Raw genomic sequence first — 27,814 nt, 5'->3', positions numbered from 1 at the left:
CAACGTCTATGGTGGGAAAATTGAACTTGGAACCTTATGTGGGAATCACGAGTGCTGACCGGCATCCTATCATTCTGTGTCACACTGTGCTCGAGCATTCTTGAGAGTGGCCCTTAGAATCTTGGAATCATAGAAAGGTTACAGCATGGAAGGAGGCCATTTGGCCCATCGAGTCTATGCAAGAGCAATCCAGCTGGTCCCACTCCCCCACCCTATCCCCGTAGCCCTGCAAATATTTTCCTTTCAAGTACTTATCCAGTTCCCTTTTGAAGGCCATGATCGAATCTGCCTCCATCACCCCTTCGGGCAGTGCATTCCAGATCCGAACCACTCGCTGTGTAAAAAGGTTTTTCCTCATATCACCTTTGGTTCTTTTGCCAATCACCTTAAATCTATGTTGTCTAGTTCTTGACCCTTCTGCCAATGGGAACAGTTTCTCTCTATCTACTCTGTCTAGACCCTTCATGATTTTGAATACCCCTATCAAATCTCCTCGCAACCATCTCTGTTCCAAGAAGAACAACCCCAGCTTCTCCACATAACTAAAGTCCCTCATCCCTGAAATCATTCTAGCAAATCTCTTCTGCACCCTCTCTAAGGCCTTCACATCTTTCCTGAAGTGCGGTGCCCAGAACTGGACACAGTACTCCAGTTGTGGCCAAACCAGTGTTTTATAAAGGTTCATCATGACTTCCATACTTTTGTACTCTATGCCTCTATTTATAAAGCTCAGGATCTTGTGTGCTTTTTTAACTGCTTTCTCAACCTGCTCTGCCACCTTCAACGATTTGTGCACATATACCCCCAGATTGCTCAGTTCCTGTACCCCTTTTAGAGTTGTGCCCTCTAGTTTATATTGCCTCTCCACGTTCTTCCAACCGAGATGTATCACTTTGTATTTTTCTGCGTTAAATTTCATCTGCCACGTGTTTGCCCATTCCACCAACTTATCTATATCCTCTTGAAGTCTATCACTATCCTCCTCACTGTTTACTATCCTTCCAAGTTTTGTGTCTTCTGCAAATTTTGAAATTGTGCCCTGTACACCCAAGTCCAAGTCATTAATATATATCAAGAAAAGCAGTGATCCCAGCACCAGCCCCTGTGGAACACCACTGTACACCTCCCTCCAGTCCGAAAAACAACCATTCACCACTACTCTCTGTTTCCTGTCACTTAGCCAATTCTATATCCATGTTGCTACCGCCCCCTTTATTCCATGGGCCGCAATCTTGATGATAAGCTTACCATGCAGCACTTTATCAAACAGCAAGATACTGATTGGGATCATGGCTCTTGAGTGACAGTAGGTTAAAGTGAATACAACTTACAATGAGGAGATCTCTCACAGTCTCGGCGAAGCCTACAGTGTGCATAGCAACTGCTACTGCATTCGCAAAAGCAAAAATGAGACCGATGGAACCTCCAAGTTCAGGTCCAAGGCTCCTGGAGATGAGGAAATATGTGCCACCTGAACAACAGCAATGAAGAGCACAGGAAAGAAAACCAGTTTACTGCGAGCACAAGGCCATGGAAATGTAAAGTATAAAGTCAAAGCCCTATCCTCTTCAATACTGACCTGATTCTAAAAATAGCCCCCTGCAACTCCTGATTTAGTCTTATGGAAATATAGGCAGAATTCTTATATTTGTGATTTCTACTGTTTATACAGAATCCTGTGTTTAATTTAAACAGGACCTATAATCTGCTTCACTTCAGCTGGCCCTATCTACTTTACTTTCTTTTCTTATATTTCAGGTCAAAAACAGTGAGGAATCCCGTCAATGCAATAGGAACAAGAAAAAGCTGATTATGCCTCAGACTTATGTAGGGCAGGACTGGCTGCACTAAATGTTTGGACCTTTTATAAAATCTGTTTATGTGAAGTCAAACCTCCTCCCAGCACCCCCCACTCCGTCTGAGCTCTGAACCCGTTCCTCTAGTTTCTCTCCCTTCCCCCATGACCTCTCCTAGCTCATCTTGTCCATGGGACCCACCTCCTGCTCCTTTGACCCCATTCCTTAAATTGCTGACCATCCAATTTCTCTTCCTGGCCCCCATGCTAGCTGACATTGTAAATGGTTCCCTCTACTCAGGCACTGTCCAACTCACTGTCACCACCTCCTTCAAAAAATCTACCCTCGTCCCATCTGTCCTTGCAAACTACAGATTCACCACCAACTTCTCTTTCCTCTCCTTGAACGCGCTGTTACTTCCCAAGTCTGTGCCCATCTCTTCCGCAACTCCCTGTCTAAATCCCTCCAATCAGGTTTCCGCCCCTCCCACAGCATCAAAATGGCTCTAACCAAAGTCAAAAATGACATTCTCAGACCGTTGCCTATGATGCATTATCCCTCCTCATTCTCCTCTGTAGCCTTTGATACAGTCAACTATACCATCCTTCTCCAACATCTCTCCTTCACTGTCCAGCTCATTCAGACTGCCCTCACTTGATTCCACTCTTACCTATCCGATCAGAATCAGAACATCTCCAGCAATAGCTTCTTTTCCAGCCCTTGCACCATTGCCTCCAGAATCATCCAAGGGTGTATCCTTGGCCTCTCGTCTTCGTCATCTACATTCTGCCTCTTGGCAGATGTGGAGTCAGTTTCTATATGTACACTAATGACATTCAGCTGGACTTCTCAACACCTGTCATGACCATACCACTGCCTTCATGTTAGGCTGCTTGTCCGAAATCCAGTCTTGGATGAACTGCAATTTTCTCCAGTTAAACATTGGGAAGACCAAAGTCTTCGGCCTCTACCACAAACTCCGTATATTACCAATGACTGCATCCCCCTCCCCGGCCACAGTCTCAGACTATTTGCAACCTCTGCGTCCTATTCAACCCAAACTGAGATTCTGAGTCCATATCCTCTCCATCACAAAGGATGCCTACTTCCCTCGGTAACATCACCCGTTTCTGCTCCTATGTCAGACCAGCTGCCGCTGATACCCTCATCCATGCCTTTGTCACCTCCAGACTTGACTATTCCAATGCTCTCCTGGCTGGCCTCCCATTGTATACTTTCCATATACTTCAGCTCATCCAAACTTCTGCTGTCCGTATCCTATCCTGCAACAAGCCCCACTCACCCATCGCCACTGTCCTTGCTGACCTACATTGACTCCGAGTTCAAAAGAACAGACATGCACAGTGTAAGACTCAGATGAGTGAAACAATAGCAAGCAATGTGAGGAAGCAATAACTAAAGAATACCTGATTTGACTTTGCCATTAGTAGATATTGCTGATATGGACAGACCTGTAATGCTGGTTACAATTAAGGACAGAATGATAATTAACCACGTCAGAGCTGTAACAGAAGGGAACAAAACAAAAATTATTGGTGTTTTCGTCGCCACTGGAAAATACTTCATGCTTATGTTTATGTCTCTGTGAATCTAGAACGATATGGACCGAGATGAGGAAAAATGTCTTCACTCAGAGGGTTGTGAATCTTTGGAATTCTCTCCCCAGAGAGCTGTGGATGCTCAGTCGTTGAGTATATTCAAGACTGAAATTGATGGATATTTGGACACTAAGGGAATCAAGGGATACGGGGATAGGTCAGGAAAGTGGAGTTGAGGTAGAAGATCAGCCATGATCTTATTGAATGGCGGAGCAGGCTCGAGGGGCCGTATGGCCTACTCCTGCTCCTATTTCTTATGAGAAAATGCTGTCAAGCCACAGTGGGCAAAACAGTGGCAGATGGAGTTTAATGTGGGGAAGTGTGAGGTCATTCAATTGGGACCTAAGGAAGATAGATCAGAGTATTTTTTAAATGGTGAGAAGCTAGGAACTGTGGAGGAGCAGAGAGATTTAGGAGTCCATGTACAGAAATCATTTATAACTAGTGAACAGGTACAAAAATAATTTAAAAGGTTAACAGAATGTTAGCCTTCATCTCAAGGGGGTTGGAAAACAAAGGGGTGGAAGTTAGTCTACAGTTGTATAAATCTCGGATTAGACCGCATCTGGACTATTGTGTTCAGTTCTGGGCACTGCACCTCAGGAAGAATATATTAGCCTGGGAGGGGTTGAGCGCAGATTCACCAGAATGATACCGGGCTACAAGGGTTAAATTATGAGGAAGGGTTGCGTAGACTAGGCTTGTATTCTCTCAAATATACAAGATTAAGGGATGATATAATTGAGGTGTTTGATAGGGTAGAGAGAGAGAGAGAGAGAAACTCTTTCCCCTGGTGGGGGAGTCCAGAACAAGGGGGCATAACTTTAAAATCAGAGCTAGGCTGTTCAGGGGTGATGTCAGATAGCACTTCTTCACATAAAGGGTGGTGGAAATCTGGAACTCTCTCCCCCAAAAAACTGTTGAGGCTAGGTCAATTGAAAATTTTGAAACTGAGATTGATAGATTTGTTAGACAAGGGAATACAAGGGTTAGGGCTAGGGTTATTAAGGGTTATGGATCCAAGGCGGGTAGATGGTGTTCTTCAAATAGTGACATGGGATCTTTTACGTCCACGAGAGGGCTGACGGGCCTCGATTTAACATCTCATCCGAAAGACGGCACCTCCAACAGTGCAGCACTCCTCAGTATTGCACTGAAGTGATGAAGTGTCAGCCTGGATTTTGTGCTCAGGTCTTACAACTTTCTGATGCAGAGGAGAGAGTGCTCCCATTGAGCCACAGCAGAGTAGTACTGCAAACTAACCCTCTAACCCATTTAAAACCATTCAGGTGTAAATTGCAATCATATTGGAAAATCTAGGCTACAGTATGTGCAGGGGATGTCACAGCTAAACCCAGTCCTGCCCTGTCCTCACTGAGTATGTGCACACTTTCTGTGTGCAGAGTTTGCAGGATGACAATCAGTAGAGGGAATCCTAATGGATTTTCCCCTCCTAAACACAAGGGCACTGATGGCAAAATCAGCTAACTCAATAAAGACCAGAGATCATTGCATGGCTCAATACCACACCACACCACACAATTTATTTACCCACTGACCCACTAGGGGAGCCTGTGGAATTATTTTAACATGATTTGTAAAGAAGAAAAGCAAATGAATTGTGAGAAGCATTCTGTACATAGTGCTCACATCATAGTATTACCCCAGAGTTACCTTTTATTTAGTCCTGTGAGCAGCACTCAGTGTACTTGGTGCTACATTGCAGTACTAACCCCAGAATTACTTTCTCTTTACTCTTTTACATACTAAAACATTGTTCACCAAGTTATATATTTTCAATGTTTTTTTTACATCAATACAAAAATTTAAATTTTCGTGCACAGATCACTGCTTTTTAACAAACACTGCAATCCAACAGGTACTTTGAAGTACACAAATATACCCTTACCTATTCCAGCCTGTGCAGTAATCCATGACAATCGCAAATACAGAATAACGCCCCAGATATTTAACATACATCGAATCTAGATAAATGGCAAAACAGCAACAATAATTACCTTACATGCATTTAGGAAGGCACTCAGTACTCAAAACAGTCAGTCATGAAATGCTCACTGGAACAAGCACAATGCCATTGCTATCTAGCCTATAAGGAATAAGGTGTGGGTTACAACATATAGTGAATAGTTTTACTGGTAATACACTGGGAGGGGGCATTCCGATATTACAGTATTGTGCCAATTTCAGCTTTCTTTACTTTTTATCTGTCTCATGCTGTCACTAATGTGCATCAGTGCTCAGCACACCTGCTGTTTATTCCCCCCACGCCACCTGGCTCTTCACCACAAGGCGGGGACATCAGAGAGCAAAACATCCTTGTATCCTCACACATTCTCAGCAACTACATCTGGAATGGCAAGGACTTTGGAGTGATGCATGGCAAGTAAATCCTTAAAAAGGCAAATATAGATAAAAATGATTAAACATTTCCCCATCTTGTTTTACAGTTTGCCAGAGATAGCTTTGAAGGTTGCTCTTATTATTGGACACTGGATGTAACTGTTTAGCAATATCACTAGGCAATGGCAATCGCTGATCATTCCAACATACCATGTGGCAACTGTATTAAATGTGTTATGTGCCATCAAGACAGTAAATAGTTGTTTCAGCATCTGTGATATTACTTGCTATAGATTATTCCCCACCAGAAACTAATTGGCAGTCAAAAAAAAAACATGCTAGCACGTAACACCCCAATACACTTTTTATGTAGGACAGTGGTGTGGGAGATAAATTAGACATACCATTACACCTTTTATCCAGCCAAATCGGACAGGTTCTTCTGGAAGTTTATTGCTGCTCACTCGTACCTCCCCTTCTTCTTTGCCATGTTCACCATCAGTTCCATTCTCATACACTCGGGTTGGATTTTGTCCTGTATCCTGGAAGGTCATACAATAACTTCAATAATGTAGTAACATGAATTACCCTTTTTTCATAAGTGCTCATCTGGTAGAGGAATGAGTGCGGTCCAAGCACTGAATTCTGCTGAACAAAATCACTCCCCATTCACTACAAATAAAAAGAAAAACACTGCAAAGCTTCAAAATTTGAAACATGACCGGAAAATGCTGTTGCAACAGAGGGTTGCTTTTCAAATGCTCCTGGACTTGCCATGTATTTCCATGATGTGGAGATGCCGGTGATGGACTGGGGTGGACAAATGTAAGGAGTAGCACAACACCAGGTTATAGTCCAACAGCTTTATTTGAAATCACAAGCTTTCGGAGCTTTGCTCCTTCGTCAGACGAAGGAGCAAAGCTCCGAAAGCTTGTGATTTCAAATAAAGCTGTTGGACTATAACCTGGTGTTGTGCGACTCCTTACATGTATTTCCAGCATTTTGTGTTTTTATCTCACTCTCGTTTATACAACTTCACTGTACCAAACTACTCTCCATTGATATGATGGTAACTTATTTTGAACAACATTTTGTCCACTTCAAAGCAAGATATCATTATATGGCCTCCTGCTAAGGTTACATTCACAGTTCTCCTTAACTTTCTCTAGCTGGGCTGTGGTTGATGACTCATCCTCTGACTAATTCAGAAGTTCCTTTCTGTTCCTTCTTCATATCTACAAACTTCTCAGCTAATCACCCAACCTTATCTACTCTTGCTGATTATTCTATTCTACATTCATCAATTTCCATCAGATCAAATGTACTCAAGAATCTCCATCCTCTCACAGTATGATGAAAATCATGCTTCTTCATGCCACTTACAAATCTAGTCAACTCCCTTATTTTGGACAGCTTCATCCATAGTCATTCTTCATCTACCAGCACTCCTAGCCTCATTATCTTCTTTGACCTCAAATGCAGTTCTCACATCTGCTCAATTGATAAAGCTACTTCCAAAGTTTGGTTTCCTCTCTTGCGCCAAAGACTCTTTTTCTCTCAACAACTCAACTCTCCATAAAGTCCAATGACCTGAATACTGTTCCCATGAGGTTATTCTTGCACCTCTCGTGCACTCCTAGACAGGACACAAGATTAAACTTGTCACCTGACAGATGATCCAACTCACACTTTTAGCCTCCTATCTCCCTCTTTCCCTTTGAACATCTATCTTTGATCACTGCTTGTCTGAACTTTCCTCGCTAGTCCCTTCTAAGCTCCAAATATGTCACGCTACAAGCTCTTCCTCCTCTCTACATCCCACAATGTTGAAATCAAAACTCTCTACTACTCAGTCTCATTCTTCCTTGGGGTGTGAAATTCTTTACTTTCCTCAGTCTTTTCTCCTCATACAATATTCAAACTTTTAAAACATCTGCTTGTCAACAATTAAACATTACTTCCTTATTCAACTTACTTTTTCCAACCTTGGTTGTGTCCTGCACTATGGACTTTGACCCTTCACCTTTATTTCTTAGTGAAAAAAATTCACTCCTGCTATGCAATGTTAGATTAGAGGAGGCAATGATTCAATTATTACTCTCCACTGGATTCTCAATGTGGTGGCTAGATAGTTGATACCTGCAGAATAACCTTTATTGCATAGATTTGAGGCATAATTCAGATACAATTTACAGACCTAGAATTTGGTTAGAATATTTGCATACTAATATAACTTGTGGATTAAAAATTTGTGGAAAATGTTGATAAATGGGTATTGCAATAAACATGTTGGACAAGATTCCTCATAATTTTGGCCATGCACTATAGGATGAGATTATGAATATACCACTGGAGATCCTCTTGCATTGGCTACCTATGTCACTGGATCAGAGTTCTGCAGGATAACTCAACAAACAAGATGATTTGTTTCAATTTGTTATATGGCAAATATAAAAAAAAGGTGTGAGAGTTTTTATTTAAAAATAGAACATGCATTTATATAGTGCCTTTCACGTCCTTAGATGTCCCAAAGTGCTTCACAATCAATAAATTACTTTTGAAGTGTGGTCACTGTTATGTAGGCAAACATGGCAACCAATTAGCACACAGCAAGGTCCCAAAACAGCAAATGAGATAAATGACCAGTTGCTGACCCGTGTTTGTGGTGTTGGATTTTATAAAGGCTATTACTTCTTCAATAAACACTTGTTTTGCATTTTCCTTGCTCTCTTTACAGAAAGCTGTCATCATTAATCCAGTTCCACGCTGTTAGAGGTAGCCATTACTGGTAACTGCTAGGATTTGCAGGCAGATCATTGATATGGGAACTGAGACTGGTTGCTTAGCTTGTTTTGACCCAAGTAGAGCCATATTTACATTATGGTCTGGTAGGAACTTTATCCAGAAGCCTGCACTGCACAGAGCTCCCTCCCCACAATTAGAAATTTAAACTTTGCTCTTTCCCCTTTTTCTAACACTAGTTCTTTTCTGTTGTTTCCATGCCGTAACTCCCTAAGAGTTCTGCCTGGGTTAGAACTAGGGATTTAGTTGGTTAAAAATGGACCATGTATGAAGGTTAAGAATTAAGAGAGGGGTGTTTGGGCTGAGTCAGTGTGAATTGGAGAATCCAGTTGAGCAGAAATTGGGAATGGAGTGGAGTTGAGATAAGATCAGAATAGAATTACGATTAGGATTACAGATTTTTAAAAAAATCCACAGCAAAGAAAACCATTCTAAACGATATTTAAAGCAACCACCATCACTGAGTAAGTCTGACGTCTGATCAGTGCCCACGTACCCCAGCATGGTTAGACAAGAGTAGACAAGAGTGGACAACTTGACCATACATCTGCACTTCATTAGAAATAGAACTTTCAACTGACTTTGAAGGGATCTGGGGATTTGAATTATTTTGATGATGTTTGATTAAAATCGTCAAAATTTAAACAATTGTACATTTAAAGAAGGAAAATGTCAAAGGTTCCCAAAGGGGAAAAAAGGCTTGAAATAAAATTCAATATAAAGGCGCATTTTCGGAAAGTAGAAAAAAATCTGGCTGAAGGCCATGAATTAAAGATGAACTCCCGACAAGTTAGAAAACTAGATAATTAAAAGATGCATTTCGAAATGTTAAGGGGGAAGTTAGGATGGACTTTAAGAGTTAGAGATGCTGACAGCCTTGAAGAAACACCCTACAGCTGGGTGTTTGAATAATGTACATTGATTGACATTGAGATCGGATCCAGGTCTGGAGAAAATGAAGTTATGGACAGGTTGTTGGGAGGCACTAAGTTGCTTAGCTGTGGCAATGCGGTGGAGCCCCTTACCATCATGTAGCAGCGCAGGTCTGCCAGGGTCGGTCTGTTTTTCTTCCCCTCCCCAGGCACCTGGGTGTTGGCATAATGCTCGTAACTGGGCACTGCATCGAGGGTATTGTAGCCGAAGGTTCTCAGGTAAAAGGTGCTGTTTTGGGTCAGGTTACTGGCGCCGAGGCTGTCGTAGGTGGGCTCGGGCTGGCAGTAGAAGTTCTTGATATCCTCATCACTGCTCATCAGGGTGCTGATGGTGAACCTGCCGTGGGAGATGCCTCCTATTCCCGGGCTAGGAACCTCCACCGAGCTCTCGGGGATTGCGGGATTTGCCATGAGAGGGTTGAGTCGGCTCCCAGCTCTGTCGGGGCAGGGGGGGATGAACCGTGGGGTTTTTATACGAGAGGAACCGCTACGAAACCACAGTGGACGCAGATGGGAGGTAACAGCGCAAATAAATTAAACTGGCCCCCGGGGCAGTAATGGCTGGAGAAAGCCACAAGGAAGAAAGTTTATTACAAAGGTCAGAAGCAATCTTCGATCACTAATCTGATAAACTTTTTTTTTACATCAAGAGAACCAGTAATGGTTAAATTTGTTTTTTTCAAACTACTTCGAAGAGGGGTAATTTACATACATCTCTCCGATGGATATGAAGCCAGTTTTGGGAGAAATCCACAGAGGTGACCCCAGGGCTCCTCCACGTTCGATAAAACTTGTTGGGGGAAGGAAGAGGTAGGCCAAAGCTCAAGTGCAACTGGAAAGAAGCTTTGCGGGGCGGATGCAGCTAAAACTTTCTCAAAGTGGAAAAAGATTGGATTTTTTAATAAGCTTCCTGTTGGCAAATGCAATGTCTAGTTTTTTTTTGGTGGGGGGTGGTTGTTGGTCGGAAGGGTACAACCCATCACCATCCTGAAGAGTCTCTAACTCAAACCACAACGAAATCCACACATCTATACTCCGTTTTCCCAACATGAAATACATCCGCAGACATGTGCTGCTACATGATGGTAAGGGGTTCCACTGCATTGCCACAGCTGATACTAGCTCAATTGCTAAATTTAAATCTGAGATAGATAGCTTTTTGACAACCAAAGGTATTAAGGGATCTGGGCCAAAGGCAGGTATATGGAGTTAGATCACAGATCAGCCATGATCTTATCAAATGGCAGAGCAGGCACCAGGGGCTGAATGGCCTACTCCTGTTCCTATGTTCCTTTAGGGTCACACATCCCAAGTACCAAGACCTTAGTTACAGGATGGTAAGAGCTAAGACTTAGAGACCGCCCCCCCAAATATGTGCAGGAGTTTACAGCGGAGCACAGGTAAGCTTTCTGTGCTTGTTTAGCTAGAACCCCTCTATTAGGATAACAGGAATTCATCACAACTCACCCTAAAGTGTGCAATGTATTGCCACCATCCTCTTAACACCATATCTCATCAAACAGGGCTCATAGCCAACCTCTACGTAACACCTTCCAGCAACTGCCACTCCTGCCTTGGGTTCATCAGCTATATGACATCATCTACCATCAACATGGTGGATAGTGCTAGGCAGGACCGTTTGCAACGCATGAGCCATCTTGATATTCTAGACATCCGGCTTCAATGCATTGTACCAGGTTTACTCATCACCAATGGCTTAATACCATGTTCTCATGAGGGGCTTTGGAAGAAATGCACCATTCTGAAGCTGATTTTCCCTCCAGGGTACTGAGCGACCGGTTGGTGTAGGCCAGAATCCATCTTCGCTCTAAGGGTTTTCTTTTGCCCAAAATTCATCTCAGATACATCCTATATTTTGTGCATAAGCTTAAAAAAAACCTTGCATTTCATGCCATGGAGTTATAAACCATTATGAACTGTTTGGAAACACATCTGATAAATAACATACATTGGGATTTTGCTATAATTGAAGAGAGAAACCAAAGCACTTTTCATCCTTCTAAGTGTCGCTCAAATGAACTATGTCCAGGTACCAATATCAAGCAACAGTTAGGGTAAATATCTCATATCTTGCAATCAGTACCTTTAAGATTACTTCTTGGGCCATAATGCCACACTTGAGCTACCCATCAACAAATCACTGGTTAGCCCATTGTTCAAGATGGCAAATAAAGCAAGCTAGGTTCCCAGGTGAGTCCACCACCAGTATAATATCTGCAAAAAGGAGAGCTGCAATTCTATCTAATAGAAACATTGCAAGACCATCCCTTACAAAGCTGCCATTAAAGACAATAGAATAGAATGGATGACAGTGACCAACCTCACTTCATTGCGCTTGAGAAAAATAATCTCAATGAGTCTCCCCTCTTCCATGTATGGATCTTCGAGCTGGAGTACAAATTCCAGATAAAATCCAAGGTTCAACAACATACTCTTATAGGTTCCAGCTACTGCATCGGGGCTGGATAGTTTCACACTGTCCCATATATACTTCAGCCACATTGACCAGGAAAATACAAAATGTTATCCCATATCTGTGCAGAGTTAGCTGATCTCAGCCTGAGCAGAGGTAGGGGTTGTACAATTGGCCTTGGCTAGAGAGGTAAAAGCTAGGGTTTATGTCCCGATGGCTATTCAACAACTTCTGCTGAAAAATATGCAGATGTGGACATTGAGGGCAGAATTAGGATCACCTCCCACCCCCCCCCCTCCCCAATGAATAGCTTAGCAACACTCATGGATAATTGGGCAAGCACCAGAAGATGGACTGTGCCTGTGGAACAGTACCCCAGTGAGTGTTTTTTAATTAAAGCTACTCTACCTCTCAAAGTAACCCAGTCATTTAGAAGAAAATTAACATCCCAGATAATATGAAATGTTTCACATTCATGTGCTTCTTCAGATCAAACAGGATGAACATCAGACACAACCTGTGTGAAAAATTTAAAATGTGTAAAGGGGGAGGAAACAAATTCTAAATTTTAATGTTCAGGTTGTGAAAATAGATCTGGCATGGATTGTTTTATTGAAATGATTCCTGGGTATTTGCTCTTCTCAATGCAGAACTTTATTTCTTTGTGGTCAATTTAAGTACTTTCTCCCCCACTCTGGAAGGCCAGTTAGACGAGATGAACACGAGAACTTATTAGATAACACAAGAACTGAACTACAGCTGGTTTACATGGGAACAAAGTGAAAACAAAACCCTGTAACCTGTGCAATTTGCCATTAGGAAGTCAGGGTTAACTGATTTTGTGCATTCAGTGCTGCAGGGTTTTTGCATTTCATATTCAAGGGTTATAGCAATTAAGTAAAGAAACAGTGGTAATATTTCCAGTGAGCTGGTTATATAGGCATCTATTTCCTTTATGTTCTGCGTCACTATGTTAAGTGAATAGTAATGACATTTCATATTAAAAACTGTTTTTTTCCCCAATTGGCTCTAGTAAAAATAAAAAAATCTTTAAAATGCTTATTAAGCATTGAAATTTAACTGTTCCCTACTCTTGATTCCCCCCAAAATAAAATTACTTGACAATAACAAAATATATTCAATTTTATTTGATAGTTATTCAACAAAATATTACAATTTACATGAGAGAAGTTATTTCATGTTGCTGTGAAATTTGAAAAAAGATTGTTGTCCTGTTTCAGTGCAGTGCTGATGGTCTCCAACTCTCCATTTCTATAGTAGCCAGAGATACTTTATCAAACATACATTTTTAAGTTGTTCAGGATTCATAAGCCAAGAGTTTATTAACAACTTGATTAAAATATGACAAATATAAATAAAGCTAGGATCATTTATTAAAAGTTCAATTTCACATTTTTGGTACTCAATTTTTCTATCTGGTAATATTTTGTATGGTATGAACAACAGCTTCATAAAAATCAGTTTCATAAAAATATTTTCTATTATATACAAATATGTTTAAACTAGAAAGGAGAATCAATTTTCAAAAGCAGGTGCAATGCAGTGAACACAAACAACTTTAAACAGATTTAAACAGTCTGTCGCATCATTAACATTTCAGCCTCATACCTGGACTATTTAGATCCAAATAAACCTAGTGATGAAGGTAGATTTTTGCTATATTATGGGAAAAATGTGCCACGTGAATGCAAAGAAGAGACTACAGTATAAAGAACATTTCTCTCACCAGAGGGACATGGGGGAGGAAGTGACTAGAGTGTACGGGAATATTTCCCTCAGCAGAAGAGGGGAGAAGATACTTTTAACAATGCAAATGCTATTAAACTAGTAAGGAGAGGACATTCAATTTGTTACTTTTAGTGACTTAATCAGAAGTGATAAATGCAATTCCTGCTCATTATTTTATATAAAATTGAATGTAATAGATTTTCGTTTTTGTCGGGAAGGACTGGAGGCAGGGAAAGAAGGCTTGGAAACGTATGACCAAATGATTTTCAAATATACAGCATGATTAATTGCAGAAACATCAATTACTCAATCCAATGAAGATCCTGTATGCCTGAAAATCCTCAGGTGAAAGTTAGAGATACAGATCACAAAAGCGCTACTCCAAGTGGTTGTCGTTTTATGGTTTCCATTTACTCTCCGTTGTAATTCAGCTGATCAGGTGCTGCTAACCTCTCCCCATGACCACTTCAGTTCTGCAGCTTTCCACTAGACTACAAGTAAATAGTCCACAACAACTTGCTCTCCAATTTTTCCTCCTGCTGTGTAGGGAAACACCTGGTTTCTGATCAACACTTTTTTCCCCTTAATAAAATTGAGATGGTCTAATCACAGCCTTGAAATTGTGCCCTACTGCTCCCTAGAGCAAGGGTACATTGTGTCGCCTTACAATTGGTAAACATGCTGCCGATTTTTCTTTTAAAAAAAAAATCATTCAATTGCCTAAACAGGATGCAGTAATTGTCACTTACCCATCTGTCGAGTGGTACAAGGATATCTTCAAAGCTGCAGATCTTGCAGTGAAGACAGTAGTATGATGCAACCCTGGTGTTGTGAAATAGCCGGATCGTAGCAGTTGCTTTTTGCCGGCCTGATTCACAACACCAGCTGCTGCACCAATACCGAGTTCGGATTGATAGTGGCATGTCAGTTGGTCTGGCACATCTGTGAATCTTCTCCATGATGGCTATAAAACGGAGTCATCAAATGTATCTTTTATGCAATCAAAATTCATCTACTCATTTAAAGAAAACAGCAAAGAACTTTCTCGGAACATTTAGCTTTACAATCAAGCACATTCGCTGTAATTAATCTAAAATGCACCAGCAGAACTAAAGATAAAAGCAGTGTTAACTTAAAAGTCTTCAGCTCATCCGACCCAGCTCACTGCTTGATTTCATGGTCCCCAGTACTGGTCAGTTTTATGTGGGTTTTCCTTTTGCCTTGAAAGCTTCTAAGCAACAAATCATTTCTAACAATATCAAGTAGAAAGATTTCCTCCCCAGATAAATCAGGAAGTTTGTCCAGCAAGTAGCTGAGTTGTACAAACCAGGAAAATTCCGGGTTTGATCCCCAGTCTGAGAGTTAGCGGAATTCAATTGGAGCTGTGGTAGGAGAAAAATTGTCCTCAGCAACCCCAGTTAGGAAGGAGCGGTGGGCCGGGGTGGGGGGGCATTCAGCCATGGTGCCTGCTCCTATTGTCTATCCAGTGACTCCTGCTGCAGGTGCGCATGGTGCACGTGTGGGCATCAGGTGAAGACAGTATCAGGCTTGGCTGTGATGCCGTCACATCAAATAGCCAGACAATGTTGATTCTCAAAGCTCATAGGTGAGCGAGGTACCAGAGAATTGGGGTTGGAGGGAATGGTTTCAAGGCCCACGTTGCATGGAACTATGTGCCAGCAAGGAGTCAATGCCTTCGGGAGGGAAAATTGGTGGAGAAAATTGGCAAAGAAACAGTAAAAAGCTCAGCTTGTTGTCTCACACCTTGTACCACAAGTAGAAGATGGATTATTTGGTGTGATTCCTCACACAGCAAGTTCTCAATCTTCATTAGGATTCCAGCAGAAGCAATGTACTTTGCCAAAGGTGGAGGAAGGGAATGTATGGCCAAGCTCCTGTGCAGCTTGTATCTAACTATAAAAATATAATTAAAAAATCACATTAAGACTTTTCCTTCTCCAGCCAGAGGGTAGATGAGGAGAAATCATTTTATGCAGCATGTTATGATCTGGAATGCGCTGCTTGAAAGGGTAGTGGAAGCAGTTTCAATAGTAACTTTCAAAAGAGAATTGGATAAATACTTGAAGGGGAGAAAATTGCAGGGCTAAGGGGGAAGAGCAGGGGAGTGGGACTAATTGGATAGCTCTTTCAAAGAGCTGGCACAGGTACGTTGGACTGAATGGCCTCCTTCGGTGCTGCATGATTCTATGAACAGGAACGATATTGAAGAACAGCTCAGCTACATTTTAGATCCATAACTTGAGCTGTAATTCAAAAAGAAAATCAGCTTCCAACATGAAGCAGATTAATGCAGGATAAATGAAACCATGGTGTAGAGAAATATCAGTGACTCCATTTGACAGCAATGTCATTTCATGACCATATTAATTTTTTTTTTTTAAAAACGCCTGGTACTGCAGTGACCAATTTCTATGAACAAAGTCTTGGTTAGATAATCCTATTTCTTCCTCCTAGTAATTGGCCGCAGTAAATTGAAATAGAAGAACCAATGATATGTATTCTCATAGCGTTTGTTTTTTTTTAAATAGCGTTCATGATATATTGATCAAAGAATTTATATCACAATAGAAGAGGAGCTCCTTAGGATACATTTTTGTGGCCCTGTGTGCAATTCAATAAAATGAATCAAAGCCTGTGTTTACATTATGGCGATACCACTGGGGCCTGGTTTGCCTTCACAAAAAGAGCTTCACCTCCTTTCCCACTCAAGTCACAAAATAATTCCTAAAAGAATCAAAAGCAAAAAAAAGACAATGTGCAGAACACTGGGCACTGAAGCATTAGAGAATGTTTATAAATTCGACTCATGGGGTAGATTATGGCAAACATAAGGAACCAACACCTCAGGGTGTTGTATCCTGAATTTATTTCAGTTTCTGAATCAACTCAGTTAGAAAATGTTACACAATTACTTCAAAAGAACAGCTCTTAGCAAAAATTAAACAATTTTGAGGAAATATTTCCTCAGTGCACCGTGTGTAACAAAATCATAAAGTTGTTTACAAGAACAGGTTTGTAATTTCTTCCTTATTTAACTCTAGAGATTCAAATGAACAAAGACAAGACTTTCCAAAAATCAAAAAAATCAAATGTTAAGCAGGATAGAGAATTTTATTTCCAATTTGAAAAATACAAAAAGAATTCTGAATATAAAAATCTATTACTACAGCACTGGATTACTGCTCCAGTGTGAAAACGTCCCACAACTGTGTCAGTTCATGAGGACCTCCATCTGCACCAGGCGTGCATTAGTGTCACCAGCCATCCTGTATGGTATCATTCCAGCAAACGTTATCAGGGCACGTGCCTGGCTTCTGAGTTGCTGTAGAAAAAGGAACCAAAAAAACTTGTTAGAGACACTCCTTCATGGCATCAACCAAAAGGGGTCCCAACTGAAACAAGCAACTGATGTTATAAGATGGACTTCTAAACAGACTGCAATTCTAAACATAAACAATTAACAGCTTCAATTAAAAGGAAGTTTTATAAACCACAAATGTTTCCTGCAGCACCATAGCAGAGTATATGTATGCCATCGTTTCTCAAGTTCTCTTAAAATTACAGTCCACCTCCCCACCCCCCTAATCTGCCTTGTGGCAGTGTTAATACGTAAATACCAATGTGCTGTTGGGTTTGTGGCACATGGTTCCACACACTAAGTTTCCAAAATAGCTAGGGAAAGACACTAAGCAGAGGTGCCCACCCACAAAAGGTCAAAATCAACACATACCACACTCATGCGCTTTCTGCTAAAGTCATAGCCGCCTGGAAAAGGGTGACTGCTTACCCTCTCACTTGATGGAATGTGCATGGTTTTGGGGGGGGGGGGGGGGGAGATAGAAATGGAACATTAAACTTCAAAAAAAAAATAAAACCCCAAGTATGATTTTTCTGTCTGGACAAATATTAGTGGCAACACTATTAGTCAGGTGAAGCTTTACGTGAATCAGACATCTGGCAAAGATTGCATGCACAAAATGACAGCAGTATTCACAATTTTTATGTTTTAAAAATATATTGTTTAAAATTTCTTCACAATACTGACAAAATTCAAATAATGTTATAGTTTATTAAAATATCCAAATATTCAGACCAATGCAGATAGAAGATTCTCTCCTGGAATGCCTAAAATTTATTTTATTCCTGTTTTAAGCTTTGGATCTGCAATACAGCCATTTCTGGCTGAATTTTTATAATTTCTTTTCCCACGAAAAATTCAGCAAATCTCCATTTCTTTTGTGAATCATTAAGTTTACAAAAGCACATTGTATAACCCTTATGAAACCTCAAGGTTAGATAGCTTTCCACCACATCACTTAAGGTTTTCCAAATATTTGTTAATGCAATTGATCATTTTTCAACAGTTAGAACAGACATTTAAGTCCTCCAATAACAACAGGTTGCTCAGTGAAATCTTACCGAGTCCCTGTCCTCTATCACTCGCTGAGCTCTGGCAGGGGTGGCTGGGCTTGTGCCCTTCAATCTTTTATACTGGGTAAACAGAATATTCATGGTGGCAAGCAGCACTTCAGACAAGTTATGCCTAATCTGTATAGAAAAGATTTGTTCATTAGTATTGCCATTGGTAGCTGCACAATCTCCTCTTACCTTGTGCCCCATGGGAATGTAGACTGGATAAATGCAAGTATTAGGCAGACAATCCAGATTTTGCTGCTAGCAATGACCTGTTTTCCATAATGGCAATAATCCTTTACATTATAATGGTAAAAACTGTAATACCATCACAGACCGTCTTAATGACCAACCTTGATTGAGAGCTTGTTGTAACACTAGATGTATAGAGGATGAACAAAGAAAAAGATAGACAAACAGCAAGCTATGAAATTCTTCAACAGGATAAATGTTTTATTTTAAAACTGTTGCTAGTGTGTATTTTGATTATATTAAATATCCCCTGCTCTGCTCCACTCCAACTTCTGAAGAGAACCCCCTTCTGTAACAATTTGATTTTCTCTACTTCCCACACTTGCTGCCACCTTGTCTGAGCAAGAATGTCAATTTTATCCCAAACAGTAGGCAAGTTTGTGCTGTGGGCCTCTGTCCAAGAGGAAAGTCTGAACTTATTTCGCACAGGGTTCTTACAGCTAGCAGACTGGTGATTTTTATCCTGGATTTAGATCCATGTCCCAGAAGAGAACAGATAGTGGGTTATGCTACCCAGTCCCAAACATTGCAACTTTTTACTACTCTTTATACCAGAAGTAATGAGGAGTCTCACAAACAGAAAGAAATATAATTAAATTTCATACTATTATAAATGCTCAAACTATGTGTCTTTTTATAGTAGCAGCCATAGTACAACAGAATTTCGGCCTTGGAATTTATTACATCACAGAAAGCCAGACCTCTGCAATTCTACTGCCCAATGACAGGCCTGAAGTTTCACACATTTGAAGGATCATACTCAATAGTATTAAAGCAAGCCATCCTCAGCAATAGCTTCCTACCTCGTCGCTGAAATTTCTGAAAGCTGCTACTCTCTCCTCGACACTCTCCTGACCGAGAGGCACAAGTTTCAGTCTCTCCATGATCTACATGGAAAAGGAGGCAGTACAGTTAGGTAGACCACTAAGAACTTTAAAAACCATGTATGGAAGGCAAATATATAATAAAGTTACACAGAATTACATAGAATGTACAGCACAGAAACAGGCTATTCGGCCCAACTGGTCCATGCCGGTGTTCACGCGAGCCTCCTCTCACCTTTCTTCATCTAACCCCATCAACATATCCTTCTATTCTTTTCTCCCTCATATGTTTGTCGAGCTTCCCCTTAAATGCATCTATGCTAATCGCCTCAACTACTCTTTGTTCCACATTCTAACCACTCTCTGGGTGAAGAAGTTTCTCCTGAATTCCCTATTGGATTTATTGGTGACTATCTTATATTTATGGCCCCTAGTTCTGGTCTCCCCACAAGTGGAAACATCTTCTCCACATCTACTCTATCAAACACTTTCATAATCTTAAAGGCCTCTATCAGGTCACCTGTCATTCTTTTCTTCTCTAGAGAAAAGAGTCCCAGCCTGTTCAATCTTTCCTGATAGGTAGAACCTCTGGTATCATCCTAGTAAATCTTTTTTGCACCTTCTCCAGTGCCTCTGTATCTTTTCAAAATATGGAGACCACAACTGTTAACTAAGAATACAAGACCAACTTGTGGAGAGACCTAGAGGAAGGCCCACAGTACAGGAGTACAGGATATTAAGGCTGGAAACAGTGGTCGAGGAAACCAGATAAATTAAGCAGTGGTTGGGTGATGCCAAGTTTGAGTTCTAAACGCCTATAGATTGTAAGAGAAAAGGAAGACTGCGGAATGTAGGGAGCTCCTGTTTTGATTTAAAACAAAAATATACCTACCAAAGAGTTATCCTGATCAACATTACAACAAAATAAAATGTAACTTTAAACTCTACAACATGATAGTTTGTTGAATTGATCAGTGCTTAGAGAAGCAGAAGAACAGGTTGCTGCTGCCCTCCTCAGGCTATTGTTGAAACTACTCCCTAACGAGTAAAGTTCAACTCCAAAATCAACGTTTTCATCACTGCAAGAGTGGATCAGTCTTGGACATAAAACAAACAGCTTCTAGAGTTAATCCTTTGTTTCTCACTGGGATTTCATTGGTTAAGTGAAGGGCAATAAAAGTTACTATCTTTTAATGAAATGAAAGCGTAAGTAACTCACATCGATTGCTCTGTCAATATTGCCAGCATGGTACTCATCAAAAAAGGTAATTAGGTCCAGCAGAAGATAGAAAGTGCTGTCAATTGACTTTTCCGCAGCGACTCCCCGATTGCGATACCTATCAAAAAAGAGAAAGGTTATCCTAAGAAAACATTAACCTGAACCTTAGTGACACCGATTTCTTTATATTCATGGATCACTACTGTGCTGTCTACTCCTTCTAATCCTCATGTTTAAATCCCTCCATGGCCTCATCCCCTCCTTATCTCTAAGTTCCTTCAGCCTACAGCCCCCATTATCCCCTCGTTCCTCTGACTCTGGCCTCTTGCGCATGGTAGCCATACTTTCAGCTGCTTAGGCCCCCCTGCTTTGGAATTCCCTCCTTAAATTCCTCTGCCTGCCTCTCCTTTTTTAAGACCTCCATAAACCCCCTTTTTGACCAATCCGTTGGTTATCTTTTCTAATATTTCCTCCTTTGGCTTGGAGGTCTTCCCCACCCCGCTCTACATCTCTAAAGCACCTTGTGACATTCATCTACGTTAAAGGTATAAGATGTTTTTATGTTGCCGGCCTCTCTCCACCCTACAAAATCTCCGATTGTTCAGAACTGCGTGAACTGCTTCTACTTTATCATACCCATCACTCGTGTTCACGACAAGCTCCACTGACTCCCTGTTCCAACAAATCAACTTCAGGATTCTTGTTTTCAAATCTTCCCACCAGCTCGCCCCAGCCAGAGTGGTTTTCTCCCACCATACTTCACTGTATGTACCCTCCACTTCATCACTGGAATCTGATCTTTCAGATAATAGGCCCATAGTCTCTGGAATGGTCTCCCAAAACTACTTCCTGCTCTGTCTTGCAAAACACTTGGAGATGTTTTTCTTTATGCAATGAACACTATAGAAGTGCAAGTTGTTTTTGGAAAAATTCACAGACTACTTTCTGCATGTCACAGAAATCCCTTAATATCTCACCAGTTACTGCCATGAACTGTTGGAAAAATGATTACAATTACAAGCGTGTTGTTTACTGGTATCTAGTCAGAGTAGGAATGACAGGATAGCTAGGATGAATACGTGGCTTGAGAGATGGTGCAAGAGGGAGGGATTCAAATTCCTGGGACATTGGAATCGGTTCTGGGGGAGGTGGGACCAGTACAAATTGGACGGTCTGCATCTGGGCAGGACTGGAACCAATGTCCTAGGGGGAGTGTTTGCAAGTGCTGTTGGAGAGGGTTTAAACTAAGTGGCAGGGGGATGGGAATCGATGCAGGAAGTCAGTGGGAAGTAAAGTGGTGACAGAAACAAAAGGCAGTAAGGGAGAGTGTACAAAACATGACTGGACAAATGGTCTGAGAAAGCACGGCAAAGGCCAAGGGAAGTCTAGATTAAACTGCATTTATTTCAATGCAAGAAGTCTGATGGGCAAGGCAGATGAACTCAGGGCATGGATGGGTACATGGGACTGGGATGTTATAGCTATTACTGAAACATGGCTAAGGGAGGGGCAGGACTGGCAGCTAAATATTCCAGGGTACAGATGCTATAGGAAAGATAGAGCAGGAGGTAAGAGAGGAGGGGGAGTTGCGTTCTTGATTAGGGAGAACATCACGGCAGTAGTGAGAGAGGATATATCCGAGGGTTCGCCCACGGAGTCGATATGGGTAGAACTGAAAAATAAGAAGGGAGAGATCACGTTGATAGGATTGTACTACAGACCCCCAAATAGTCAACGGGAAATTGAGGAGCAAATATGTAAGGAGATTACAGACAGCTGCAAGAAAAATAGGGTGGTAATAGTAGGGTACTTTAACTTTCCCAACATTGACTGGGACAGCCATAGCATTAGGGGCTTGGATGGAGAGAAATTTGTTGAGTGTATTCAGGAGGAATTTCTCATTCAGTATGTGGATGGCCCAACTAGAGAGGGGGCAAAACTTGACCTCCTCTTGGGAAATAAGGAAGGGCAGGTGACAGAAGTGTTAGTGAGGGATCACTTTGGGACCAGTGATCATAATTCCATTAGTTTTAAGATAGCTATGGAGAAGGATAGGTCTGGCCCAAAAGTTAAAATTCTAAATTGGGGAAAGGCCAACTTTGATGGTATTAGACAGGAACTTTCAGAAGTTGATTGGGAGAGTCTGTTGGCAGGCAAAGGGACGTCTGGTAAGTGGGAGTCCTTCAAAAATGTGTTAACCAGGGTTCAGGGTAAGCACATTCCTTATAAAGTGAAGGGCAAGGCTGTTAGAAGTAGGGAACCTTGGATGACTCGGGAGATTGAGGCCCTAGTCAGAAAGAAGAAGGAGGCATATGACATGCATAGGCAGCTGGGATCAAGTGGATCCCTTGAAGAGTATAGAGATTGCCGGAGTAGAGTTAAGAGAGAAATCAGGAGGGCAAAAAGGGGACATGAGATTGCTTTGGCAGATAAGGCAAAGGTGAATCCAAAGAGCTTCTACAAATACATAAAGGGCAAAAGAGTAACTAGGGAGAAAGTAGGGCCTCTGAAGGATCAACAAGGTCATCTATGTGCGGAACCACAAGAGATGGGTGAGATCCTAAATGAATATTTCGCATCGGTATTTACGGTTGAGAAAGGCATGGATGTTAGGGAACTTGGGGAAATAAATAGTGATGTCTTGAGGAGTGTACATATTACAGAGAGGGAGGTGCTGGAAGTCTTAACGCGCATCAAGGTAGATAAATCTCCGGGACCTGATGAAATGTATCCCAGGACGTTATGGGAGGAAATTGCGGGTCCCCTAGCAGAGATATTTGAATCATCCACCGCTACAGGGGAGGTGCCTGAAGATTGGAGGGTAGCAAATGTTGTGCCTTTGTTTAAGAAGGGCGGCAGGGAAAAGCCTGGGAACTACAGACCGGTGAGCCTGACATCTGTAGTGGGTAAGTTGTTAGAGGGTATTCTGAGAGACAGGATCTACGGGCATTTGGAGAGGCAGGGACTGATTAGGAACAGTCAGCATGGTTTTGTGAGAGGAAAATCATGTCTCACGAATTTGATTGAGTTTTTTGAAGGGGTAACCAAGAAGATAGATGAGGGCTGTGCAGTAGACGTGGTCTACATGGACTTCAGCAAAGCATTTGACAAGGTACCGCATGGTAGGTTGTTACATACGGTTAAATCTCATGGGATCCAAGGTGAGGTAGCCAATTGGATACAACATTGGCTTGACGACAGAAGACAGAGGGTGGTTGTAGAGGGTTGTTTTTCAAATTGGAGGCCTGTGACCAGCGGTGTGCCTCAGGGATCGGTGCTGGGTCCGCTGTTATTTGTTATTTATATTAATGATTTGGATGAGAATTTAGGAGGCATGGTTAGTAAGTTTGCAGATGACACCAAGATTGGTGGCATCGTGGACAGTGAAGAAGGTTATCTAGGATTGCAACGGGATCTTGATAAATTGGGCCAGTGGGCCGATGAATGGCAGATGGAGTTTAATTTAGATAAATGTGAGGTGATGCATTTTGGTAGATCGAATCGGGCCAGGATCTACTCCGTTAATGGTAGGGCGTTGGGGAGAGTTATAGAACAAAGAGATCTAGGAGTACAGGTTCATAGCTCCTTGAAAGTGGAGTCACAGGTGGATAGGGTGGTGAAGAAGGCATTCAGCTTGCTTGGTTTCATTGGTCAGAACATTGAATACAGGAGTTGGGATGTCTTGTTGAAGTTGTACAAGACATTAGTTAGGCCACACTTGGAATACTGTGTACAGTTCTGGTCACCCTATTATAGAAAGGATATTATTAAACTAGAAAGAGTGCAGAAAAGATTTACTAGGATGCTGCCGGGACTTGATGGTTTGACTTATAGAGAGAGGTTAGATAGACTGGGACTTTTTTCCCTGGAGAGTAGGAGGTTGAGGGGTGATCTTATAGAAGTCTATAAAATAATGAGGGGCGTAGATAAGGTAGATAGTCAAAATCTTTTCCCAAAGATAGGGGAGTCTATAACGAGGGGGCATAGATTTAAGGTGAGAGGGGCAATTTTTTCACTCAAAGGTGGAACGAGCTGCCAGAGGCAGTAGTAGAGGCGGGTACAATTTTGTCTTTTAAAAAGCATTTGGACAGTTACATGGGTAAGATGGGTATAGAGGGATATGGGCCAAGTGCAGGCAATTGGGACTAGCTTCGTGGTATAAACTGGGCGACATGGACATGTTGGGCCGAAGGGCCTGTTTCCATGTTGTAAACTTCTATGATTCTATGATCTTTCAAGATCCAGAATTGTTTGAGGATTAGGCTTCATCAATCAAGCCTCCTAGCCAATATACCCTTTCACCTGCTCTAAAGCTACCTATATTGGCAGTCATGTATCTATCTGAACAATGTGGAATTTGCTTCTAGTCACCTTGCTTTTAAAAAAATATTCATTCTTAGCCATTTTAATCAGATAAGTTTTATACTGCTGAAAATTCAGTTCAAATTATGCTTACGAGCTGCTTGAGATAATTAAACCCAAGTGAACTAGCATGCAATGCATTTTCAATGGGATTACAGAGAGCAAAGTAAAGTACGCTTGAGTAAATAATTAACAGTCCGTTTTTAAATCAGGCATTTTCCATTACCTTTATACAGGAGTATGGTAAAGATAAAACTATTAGCAGAACCTGCAGCTCCTACCTCTCAGCTACTGAAAGAGCCATGTTTTTCAATCGCTCTTTGTTAGACTGGGGTGCACTGATTTGTGGTATCACAGGACTCAACAGCTTGTTCATCAGCTCTAGGACCTTGTCTGGATTCTGGAAATAGAATGTTACTGAAGCATTAGTTTACTGATTAAAATAATTTGTATAAACAAAAACTTGGCGCATGATTCTGCACTAACATTAATCTGGGGTCTCTAAACTGTATCCACCATAGTTGACAGTATTGCGATATTCCCTTATCTGCATGGGAAATGACAGACAATGGCTTCTGATTATTATCCGCAGCGTTGTGGAAATATGGAATACTGAGGTTTGTAAACTTAACATACCAGCCACAGGCCTCAATGGTTTGCACAACTTTGCCTCGCAACTTTCACTGGAACTTCAAATAGTATGGGGTGTATTTCCACTTTTACTGCTGGGTGGTAAACAGGCAGAAGATTAGTTGTCTGTTTTACCCCCCGCCCCATTTTAAGTTTCCATTGAGGTCAATGAAAATCGGGCAAGGTATAAAAATGGGCAGTCAATTCGCTACCGCCTGTTTTCCACTTGGTGCTAAAAGTGAAAATTCTCCCGCAGTCATAGCTCATTGGTGTGGAAACAAAAGTCCGTAGAGTGAATGTGCACATCCCATACAATAGCAGGCTGCAGCAGAAGGATTTGGATTTAAACTGCTGGCATTAATGGATAAAGTGGCCCCAGGAACTGAGACATTCTTCAGTGAATGAGTAGCAAAACAGTTTCAGAATGCTGATTTTTGTTTTATATTTTCTACTTCCCCTTTTCCCCTTTCTTCGTCTCCTCAATCATGTGTCATCCTTTGCAATTTTTGGAAGGGGGGGGGGGGGGGGGTTGGGGAAAAAGAGCAGGAGTGAGCAAATTGGCCCCACAGTTCTTCCAATACCACTTTGAAATCAGCCAGGAGGTATACGAGTGACTTGTGGTAATTCTCCCTCCTTGTGGGGGTACCTGGCCACCACTCTGCCATCCCACAACAGCATATCCAAGATTGTGAACTGGGTGCGTGGAAGATTGCAGGCACAAAGTTGCATTCCACTATCCTGTGGCGCAGTGCATTGGGGCTCCAACAGACTGTGCTGCCCAGTAGGACTGATATGTGCTTAACATCCTTACTGTACAAGTGTAAAACATGCTCTCACTATATGTCAGGTCACAAAGAAGGATTGCAGACATCTCTAACCAACTGAAAAAGCCCTCATTATATTACCCTGTGCCCACTCCAACTCACTGAAACAGCTGGCTCAGCGCTTTAATACTTTGTTCGTTAAAGCTGTAGGAACAAGCACATTTGCTTCCTGATGAAAGATGCTCAAGCTCTGTAATAAACGTGTGGCTTTGCTAATCCCAGGAACTGAAAGGCTCTTTGAACACTATTACATTCTGCACCAAGGGTCAGGCAGACACAAGAAACACCCGAGTCAGCTCTTCCAAAGGCTTACACTGTGACTGATGATCTGCCGGATTTGGCTCGCTATGCCTGTGAAAATTAAAGACCGTGAAAATCGATGTCAGCAAAGCTTACAGACAGTGCTGCTGAAATGAATAGAACTGGGAGTCACCACTAAATCATGTCTGTGTTTCCAGTTTTAAAAAAAGTTAATAGCCAGCGATAATGATCCTAACAAGGCCAGGCACCCGAATAAATGTCAGGGAAAGTGTTTGGGAGGGGCTAGGATTCCTTTTCTATAAAAAAAATCAAAACAAAGGCAGAGTTTCAGATAAGCACAGCATGTCTCATTGATGAGAACGGTGATCAACCAGTCATAATTTGGCAAGTGTTCCATCTATTCCTAGAACTGGTTCACCTTATGTGAAAATGCTTTCAGTATTCTCAACTCATAGAATCATTCTGATATAATACACAGGATGACTGGCATCAGAGGGTCAACAAACTGGGCACATACAACTTACTGTACCACGACGCTATAAACTAGAATACTTCATTTATTTTCAGAGTCTTTGTATGAAAATCAACAGAAGACATTTTACAATGCCTTAGTCACTCATTTTGAAATGAAGAGATTAATATAGTTAATACTGGCATAGCCAGTGTGAATGAATAAGTATCCCAACAAGGCAACTAGAGTGGTAGGATGGGGGTACCTGTCTGAGTTCCAGGTCTCAACTGGGCCATTAGGGGAAGCCCTAAGGAAGATGGGACAATTAAAGCAACTCAGACTGCATCACCTACTGCAGAGTTAGAGTGAGAGAGTTCTGGGAATTTACCCATTTATCACCCGCTCCCAAGCTGAGAAATGTTACATGGCACATAGCACCTAAAAGAGGAGAAAGGGTTTTTAAAAATTAAAACATGTCTATAATTCTGGATGGGAAAGGATGAAGATAATACATTTTATATTAACATTTCAATGTAATTAATACAGTATTCCCTTCAAAATTTATCCAAATAATTTTGAACAAGTAAAAAAAATCTATACCATAAAGGCATAATTTAAATGTAGTTTGGAAGAAATCTGATCATCCTCATTAATATATATCTACACTTTATGTACATTGTAGTTAGCTGCCTACCTTGGCTAGGTCGTAAAGCTTCACAGCCTCTTCAAACAAGCCCTTATTTTCAGCCACTGATGCTACCTTACTGATAACAGCTCTTGTGTCTCCAGTAAACTTATCAATTACACCAGGCTGATCAGAAAAAGAAAACAGAATGTAGTATAATAAATGGCATTCTGCAATTA

General features: G+C 41.4%; 2 protein-coding genes across 6 annotated transcripts in view; both read right to left on the bottom strand.

The window, feature by feature from the left end:
- The window catches only part of slc12a3 (solute carrier family 12 member 3), a 50,523-nt gene extending 40,552 nt beyond the window's left edge, over nucleotides 1-9,971 (bottom strand). For 2 of the 3 annotated variants that reach the window (XM_067997769.1, XM_067997768.1), the window contains exons 1-5: nucleotides 9,604-9,971; nucleotides 6,181-6,318; nucleotides 5,325-5,400; nucleotides 3,224-3,319; nucleotides 1,332-1,471 (exon numbers count right to left, since the gene is read on the bottom strand). In XM_067997769.1, coding sequence (XP_067853870.1) covers nucleotides 1,332-1,471; nucleotides 3,224-3,319; nucleotides 5,325-5,400; nucleotides 6,181-6,318; nucleotides 9,604-9,921 — 768 coding nt within the window. In that variant the 5' untranslated portion in view covers nucleotides 9,922-9,971. The remainder of the gene's footprint in view (nucleotides 1-1,331; nucleotides 1,472-3,223; nucleotides 3,320-5,324; nucleotides 5,401-6,180; nucleotides 6,319-9,603) is intronic. The other variant, XM_067997767.1, reaches the window with a different exon arrangement.
- Nucleotides 9,972-16,806: 6,835 nt separating this feature from the next.
- Nucleotides 16,807-27,814, bottom strand: part of nup93 (nucleoporin 93) — a 130,377-nt gene continuing 119,369 nt past the window's right edge. For all 3 annotated transcript variants that reach the window (XM_067997764.1, XM_067997766.1, XM_067997765.1), the window contains exons 17-22: nucleotides 27,645-27,761; nucleotides 25,066-25,184; nucleotides 20,423-20,540; nucleotides 19,183-19,266; nucleotides 18,134-18,262; nucleotides 16,807-17,036 (exon numbers count right to left, since the gene is read on the bottom strand). In XM_067997764.1, the coding sequence (XP_067853865.1) occupies nucleotides 16,926-17,036; nucleotides 18,134-18,262; nucleotides 19,183-19,266; nucleotides 20,423-20,540; nucleotides 25,066-25,184; nucleotides 27,645-27,761 (678 nt within the window). In that variant the 3' untranslated portion in view covers nucleotides 16,807-16,925. The remainder of the gene's footprint in view (nucleotides 17,037-18,133; nucleotides 18,263-19,182; nucleotides 19,267-20,422; nucleotides 20,541-25,065; nucleotides 25,185-27,644; nucleotides 27,762-27,814) is intronic.

Source organism: Heptranchias perlo, chromosome 16 (assembly GCF_035084215.1).
Source record: "Heptranchias perlo isolate sHepPer1 chromosome 16, sHepPer1.hap1, whole genome shotgun sequence".
NCBI lineage: Eukaryota > Metazoa > Chordata > Chondrichthyes > Hexanchiformes > Hexanchidae > Heptranchias > Heptranchias perlo.
Note: the sequence above shows the minus strand (reverse complement) of the source record. Positions and strands in the feature narration are given on the sequence as shown.